The 7,834-nt window shown below is 45.5% G+C and overlaps 1 protein-coding gene across 4 annotated transcripts; it reads right to left on the bottom strand.

Annotated features, from left to right (window-relative positions):
* On the bottom strand, window positions 1–7,703 carry mazb (MYC-associated zinc finger protein b (purine-binding transcription factor)). 4 transcript variants are annotated; one of them, XM_035613066.2, is made up of 8 exons: window positions 7,130–7,701; window positions 6,631–7,035; window positions 6,256–6,406; window positions 4,912–5,336; window positions 4,205–4,452; window positions 3,837–3,900; window positions 3,079–3,250; window positions 1–2,408 (listed from the first exon to the last, which is right to left on the bottom strand). In XM_035613066.2, the coding sequence occupies exons 2-8, from the start codon at window positions 6,661–6,663 to the stop codon at window positions 2,065–2,067; spliced, it is 1,437 nt and encodes a 478-aa protein (XP_035468959.1). In that variant the 5' UTR covers window positions 6,664–7,035; window positions 7,130–7,701; the 3' UTR covers window positions 1–2,064. The 4 variants fall into 4 exon arrangements, with proteins under 4 accessions (XP_035468959.1, XP_035468961.1, XP_035468960.1 ...); XM_035613068.2 differs by having other exon boundaries at window positions 3,870–3,900; window positions 6,631–7,703; XM_035613067.2 differs by having other exon boundaries at window positions 6,631–7,701.
* Window positions 7,704–7,834: the final 131 nt, after the last annotated feature.

The following is a 7,834-nucleotide window of genomic DNA, read 5'->3' as shown; positions in this document are numbered from 1 at the left end:
GCCTGTTTACCCTTTTTACTTTAAACTGTCCAAATTACAAAATAATAACATGATCTCTACTTCATCTACAAAATAAGATAATATTCATAACTGTAGTAAGCATCATTGTTTTTTTTGCTCTAACAACCTTTTAGACATGCATACTGTTGAGAAATATAAAAATATAAATATAAATACATCCCATTAATATTCTTAATGAATCCATGACTAAGATTTCAAATATTTCATCATAAAAGAATTAAAATGCAGTTAAGTACGATAAGGCATTAAGATGTATCACAAGAGCTGTACAGAATCCTAGAGTAGAGGTATTATCTTTTTTCTTAGTGTGACGGAGAAAACCTAAAATTAACCTTTTTTTTTTATAAATCACTACTTTTCTCAACAGGAAGAACACATTTCCAAGGAAAAGAAAAAGAGAGGGAAGAAAGAAACAAGTCTACAAATTTAAAAGATAAAATATGAACACAAAACTGAAAGAAGAAAAAAAAAGCACTCCAGTACAAAACCAGGATTTGTTTACAGCATACCAAGTGGTGATGTCAAACCCCCGTTGGACTTCGCCGCCTGACTTGTGACTTTATAAGCCCCTTCCCCGGCACCACACATCCCTCACAACATAACTCAAAGCAACCAACAAAATATCCAACGAACAAGTGACCATTCTTCACATGATTAATGTGGAACGATAATGACTTGTGTTCAGAACATCGTGTGCTATACAGAGAGTTAAATGACTAAATCTAATGCATAAGTTTCACCCATTGGACTGGTACATAGAGAAAAGAAATGGACTATGGCAATGACAGCTACAATCAAATGAATGGCCAACAATGTGAAAAATCGTTCGGAATAAAATCAACACTTTTTTTCTTTATAAATATCATTGTTTACAGCCAACTCGCTCAGTGGAACTGCTAAAAGTTTCTTTTGTCATGACACCTCCCGAACAATGAGCATGGCTGAGCTAGCTTGTTTTCATGCAAAAGGTAGTTCTCAGGTGCAAGAATCGCCGTGTCAGAAGCTCAAGTGTTGATTAGCAGTTGTGTTTTTTTTGTTGTTTTTTTTTTTTGTTTTTAATGGCCAGACCCAGAGAGGAAGACTGAGAGCAAGAAAATCCAAGAAATCTCAAACCCATTTTGATCCTCGTCGAATCAAATAATAACAATTAAATGTGCTTGACACTCCTGAATATAACTCTATCCTTATCTCTGTACTTTTAGGAAAACAAATGAACAAGTACATCCCACAATACAATTACTGACCACAACGTGCGTGCGGTCCTCCGTCCTGATCTAGAAGCAGCCCTCTCGAAAAGTTAATAAAATGGCAATACAGCTTCAAATCAAATGTTGATTCTAGTTTTGTAGGCAAACACGCTAGCATGCTGGAGGAGCCCCCGACTTACACACACACCCAAGCACGCAACTTCCTTACTAATGTGTTTCTTCCTTGTGTTTTTTTTTTAATTGTATTTTTTTTGAGCTATTCTCACACAAATTCTTTTTAAAAACGCAAGCCATTTGGATTCTCAGAAAGTGAGCTGCAAAATGGAGGTAAGATCAGAGCTGGTGTGAGATATACAGTACTGGGTGCACTTGCAGAGAGCAACCAATGCCAGAGGGAAAGAGAGAGAGAGAGAGAAAGAAAAGAGAGAGCGAGAGAGAGGGCAGAGAGGGGAGAGTAATACAGTAGATGCTCACAATACCACAGTTTCCTTGGAGTCTTTAATTCACGAGAGCATTCGGGGATGTTTGGACGACACATCCATGTTCGTCGTTAGTGTCAGTGGACCTGCTGCTGCCACAAATGTCCCTTTTTCCATGACTTCATTGCTCTATTAATACGGCTAATTCCTTTTCCTCCTTTTCTCCCGGCGCTCCAGCTCTGCAGCTCTGAGCGGACTGGTGTTAATCTCCCCCACCCTCAATTCCTAACCTTACCTATGAGCGGGGGGGACATGGACCAAACTGAAACCGGATCGGCATCTACAAGTAACGTCAACCTTCTCTAACCTTGCCCTCTGCTAAGGGACTGAGGTTTTTATTGCTGAGCTCTCTATTGCTAACTGTGGGACTGTGGCGCTGCAATGCTCGAGCAGTCTGTGACAAGCAGGTCCACCACCGTGTTGCCAGTGACGTACACGGTGGGTGCTGACACCATGTTGCTGAGGGACACAGAGCTGCTGGAAGCCACATTAGAGGTGATGGGGCTCGGGGCACCCTGGCTGTTGCCATGGGTGCCCATGTGCCCCTGGAGCTGTGTGGGTGTCTTGCAGTGGACGCCACACAAATGGCAGACGAGTATGCCACCAGAGGCTGTGCCGCCAAAGCCCCCCGGACTGTCCTTCCACTCCTGGCCGTGGTGCTTCTGGGCATGGACACGAAGGTACGTCAGTGTGGTGAAGCCTGACGGTGGAGAGGAGAGTTGGGAGGAGAGAGAGAAAGACACTGTTACTCCAGCAAGAGATGTCAATGATAGAGCAGAGGTTCATTGAGCACAGAGCCAAACAATAATCTGAGCAAATGTGAAACCACACAGTTACCAACATAAGGCAACAAGTGATAAACTGACGTCTGCTCTCGCCAATGTGAAGTTGACAGTCAAAAAAAGAAAGACAGTCCAAATATCATCAAAGTGTAAAGGTAACCACAAAGTTAAGCACAGAAAATCTCAAGTTAAATCTCAAAATGTTGAATTAACATCTCATGTCATTTAAGCAACAGTTTGCCATTTTGGGGAATATGCTAATCAATTCAATGGCTGAGAATTATATGAGGAGATTCATACAACTCTCATATGAACAAACAAACAAAAAGTGAATGTGTGTTATTAGTATTTCATTAAAAGATTAATGACCTTGCTCTTTGACACAAAAGGCCGGGTTTAGAATGGAATTAATGTGTTATACCTGCACTTTCTTTTTTTTTTAAACATTATTACATTTTCAGATGGTAAACAACAGGAGACGTTGTGGTTCCTGGTCAGTGTCATAACCAATAACTATGCAGGCACCGCCTGTATTTCTTTTTTGACATATACTTAATTAAACGAGTACATCAAGGCATCTGTACTTACTGCGGTTACAGAGATGGCAGACGTGGTGCTGCGACTGGTTGTGCACCCTCATGTGATCCGTGATGTAGGCAGCAGACAGGAGCTTCCCACAGACGTGGCAGGGGACCTTCTCCTCGTGGCGAATCATATGCGCACGCAAACGATCCTTCGTGGCGAAGCTGGACTCACAGGTCTGAAAAAAGGAGGCGACAGATGAGGGATTGCTAAAGTCAAAAGCACATGAGCGCTCTTCAACGGATACATTTTAAAGTGTGAAAAGCGTATAAATTAAAACGACGTACCTTTTTTTTTCTTGCCACGTTTTATTCTAGTGTTGGTTGTTAGGTCGAGTGTTTTTTTTTTGTATTTATTTATTTATTCATTTTAAGTCCTGATAACTGAAGCCAGGAGCATTTTTATTCCAGTCTTATTCTAGTTAAGTATATATGAGGTTATGTTTTATTATATTTCATTACGTCTATGCATTGGTTTGCAGTCTAAGAAAGAGTCCTCCGTCTGACATGCATCTTAGACTGCAAACCAAATCTACCTACGGGTACAAATAAAGTATGCTGAACCTGAATATTCTGAGGATCAAAAACACATGTGCTTTATCTAGATCAGTTTATATAGTTATATTCTCAATGACCATTTATCTGCATGAGTCCAGAGAGGACACAGGGACGTGTTGTAATGTATAAGCCATTAACTTAATGAGTGGACTAAAAAAATAAGATTGTTGCTGAGTGAGGATGTTACAGCGGGTGGACATGACGTACTGGGCATTTGAAAGGTCGCTCTGAGGAGTGCACCTGTCTGACGTGACTGTTGAGATGGTCGGGCCTTGGGATGGAAAGAAGGGACAGATATTAGAAAAAGGCGACGCTACATGACAGTGTCAAAAATGAAGAACTTCCTCTGAGAGACTGGCAACATGAGGGATGTTTCTGCTATCCACCTCCACTCAAGTTTAAATCGGTGGATTTTTCCTTTGAAACCATGAATTTAAACTTACAATAATAATAATTCAACACGCATTTGTGACCAATAGGACCTGGAGTACTCTCAGAGTCTGAATGATGGCGTACATATACATTTTTACATTTCATAACTTCTAACACATTCTGAATAAGCTCAAACGTAGCACCTGGAGAAAGCCTTGCCACAGTGGGGGCAGACGTAGGGTTTCTCCACGCCGCCCTGGTGGGAGCGCACGTGGTGGCTCATGCGGTCCTTCCTCTTGAAGCGCTGCTGGCAGATGGGACAGGAGAACGGCTTCTCGTCCGAGTGGGACAGGCGGTGGCGGTTGAGGTGGTAAACGTCGCGGAAGGCCTTCCCACACGTCTCGCAGGCGTGGTTCTTCCTCACCGGGTTTGGGTTGGGATTTGTGGGCCGCTGAGGCAGAAGAGACAAGCGCTGCGTAGTTTAGACGGGGGGAATTTCTCTGCATACAATTACTGTTATATAGACAAAAACAACATGTCTGACAGTTGATTCGCATATTGGATTGACTACTTCCTGTTGGGAACTTCCCTTGTCTGCTTTCACACTGTTTGTGTCACAGAGAACATGCAGGGGAGCGTGGGGGGGGGGGCTTCTAGCACAGTGTTTCTCAAACTAGGGACCAGTGCAAAACGCTTGGGATGGAAATGACTGGTCCCTGAATTGATTGTTCAATATGAATATTTATCCAGTTTTAACAAACGGGAGATTTTCAATTTAAAAAAAGTAAACATACAATCCCAAACAACAAAAGAAGATGGATTAACCATCCCTGTGGCCGGGCAGCTTAAGAAACATCATGCTTGAAGGTTTGGGGTTGTCGACAGCCATCTCCACAAGGCCCTGACCCACCTGTACTGTCGCCCCTGTGGCCATGACGACAGCAGCAGGAGGCGGCGCATGGGGGTTAACACTAGCCATTACGTTTGGCATGGCAACCCCTTCACCATCCCGACTACCCAGGGGAGGCTGCTGTGCACCCACCAGCACGCCGGGAGGGGCGAGAGGGGGAGGCGCGGAGAGGTGTAGCAGGGAGAGGGGAACAGTGGGCCTCTCCGCCCTCCCTCCGGCCCCCACCGCCATCACCGACGGGGCAGACACCGCCACCTGGCCGGCCGCTCCCTCCTTTGCCCCCTCCGCCTGCTCTCTGGCCCTGTCCTTCATGCGTACCCCAGTGTGGACCGACTGGTGCCGCCGCAGGTTGTAGTTGTTCTTGAACTGCTTGTTGCATATGGCACAGATGTGGGGCACGCGGGCCGGACGAGACACAGGTTTCACTGGACCAGAGGGAGGCGGGAAACAAGACAGAAGGAAAAAACAAAACATTTGGTCATTTCAAGGACGCTGAGTTTGTACTTACAAAGAGGTCATATTATGATAACATCTTGGGTTTTGGAACATTTTTTTATTATTTTTAACATTTAAAAGATTGAGCAACTGCAATTTGTTTGAGTTTTAGTAGCGGGGGCCTATATGGTTTCCAGAGCCCAAGGTGTCATTCAAAGATTATCTTAGAGAAATAATTATGTATTTTTGGTTTGAAAACATTTGATCACACTTAATCAATAATTTAAAAAAAAACATGTTTATGCATACGAGTAATTGACCAATTGTCTCAGAGCTAATCGCAGGAAGTCGATATACAACACAATAAGGCCTAATATAGTTTCTTATATACCAAGGTCGCATGTGACTGTTAGATATTTCTATTTTCACTTTGGCAAAGTTACAATAACTTTCTCAATAGGGGTCGATAACAACACTTTTACACTATTTAACAAATAAAAAAATTGAGACACATTAAGATGCTGCTTAACATGTCATGGCCTGAATGTTGAATTGTGCTGTGTGAATCTGAAAAATCCAATTTGAGCGAAGAACTTTTGGATGCAGATTGTGTCTTTTCGGGTTTTGAAATAATTTGACCGCAGTTTTCCGTGAGTGCAGATGCTTTGGCTTACTAGTTTAGGTCAAGTGCATAAAAATTAGGTTTCTGAATTCTTGAATCAGACCTCCTGCACATATCAGAGAGGGGGATCCACACACAAAGTCAGATAAATAGTTTGGAAGCAGTCAGTGGTGATTGACATTGTTTTCGCTCTGTACCCCCCCTCTCCCCCCTGACTGTGTCAGTAGATCATCCAAATCATCTTGGGTGAGACAGTGTGCAGTGTGATCAGGTGCAGTGTCCCTCACCGGGCAGGGGGTCCTCATTGAGGGCAGCAGTGTCCACAGTCGAAGGAGGCTGTGCTATGTGCTCTGTGGGTGGGGTTTGGGGAGAACTCGCATGCACTTGCATGAGCTCTGATTGGAGGCTCCCCTCCACTTGGTTTTGGGTGGGAGTATGCTGGAGAAGCAAGGAGAAGGCCATCACCAAAAAAAAGTAAACACAAGTCACAGCATTATCTCGGGCTGCTACGTTGTAATACAGGACGTGCGGACCACAAGGACAAAAACAGTGCGTGTGAGAGCAGGCGCGCTGCACAATGAGAAGCAGAAGGGAAGGAAGAACAAAACAACAGCGACAAGACAGCAGAGGCCAAAACAAGTGTGCCCGCTCCACAAGCCTACCTGGAAGAGAAAATTGCTCCAAGCAGCATCCATTTTGCGCCGATGGAGATTATAAAGTCAGTTCCTGATCGAGGTCGAGGACGGCAGCGGCCCGTCGCATGGTGTTGATCGGCCCACCGATCGGTCGAGGCGCGAACTGTCGCCTGTTCTGCAGCGGAAGCGACGGGTTCCTGGACGCTCGTGGTGGTGGTGGTGGTGGTGGGGGGAGGGGGGGGGGTCGCGAATAAAGTCGTCTGCTAATAAAAAATCAAAAATCAGCCGTTCTCATTGAGGTGGCCCGACGCTGTCCGTGGAAGCTGCTCCGAGTGCGGCGCAGGCGGGAGCGGAGCGCCGCGGGCCCGCTCCGACACGGGCCTGCTTCTCGTTCACTTTGGTGTCGAACTTTAATTCATCAGAACAGGAAATCTGACGGGAAAAAAAACAAACATCGCAACACCAATCGGCAAAGCTGCTTCCAAAAAAAAAAAATATATATAATAAATAAGCCACCAAAACAAACCACAGATCGCACAGCACAGTCACACTTCAGCAACGGACAGGAGCCATTCTACGTGAAATCAATGCGTTTTTACGCACGGGATCAGATATGGGTTATAACACACGCATCTGGTCGCACAGCAGCTCATGCTTTGTTTTTAATTTATGGATCTATTTCTCTTTTTCCCGACCCCCCCACCACCCCCCCACCCCCAATAGGCCAATCGGGTGTTTGTCGAAGCCTCGTTGTTGGATTCAAGCCCTGACCCCGGCGAGCGGCGCTCTCGCCCGGCCGCGGCCTCTCGCTCCACCTCGGCCGCTCAGCTGCGAGGATGTCATCTTTCTTTTTTTATCGCCCGCGCTCCCTCCTCCCTCCCTGTCTCTTTCTTCCTTTTCTTTTTTAATTCCTCTTTCTTCTCCCCCTCCTCTCCTTTCCTCGCACCGCTATGTCCCACTTGCTCTTAAAGGGGTGGGGTTTCCTCTCCGGACACCCCCTCTCATTTCCGTCTCCCTCGGCGGGGCCCGTCCTCTCCCCTTCCTTCCTGGGGTTTTTCGGCCGACAGAAAATGGTCCACAGTATTTTTTTTTTCTTGTTCCTCCGCCCCCCCCCCCCCCCCCTCTCTCTCTGTCGTGGTTCCTCGGGCCAGCTGGAGCAGATCCTCCTCCCGCACCGCGGAAAAACAGGCAGAATGACTTTCTATTAACGGAGCGATGAGTGACGCATCTT

The sequence above is a fragment of the Scophthalmus maximus genome, chromosome 16, assembly GCF_022379125.1.
Source record: "Scophthalmus maximus strain ysfricsl-2021 chromosome 16, ASM2237912v1, whole genome shotgun sequence".
NCBI lineage: Eukaryota > Metazoa > Chordata > Actinopteri > Pleuronectiformes > Scophthalmidae > Scophthalmus > Scophthalmus maximus.
This window is presented reverse-complemented; position numbering and strand designations above follow the sequence as displayed.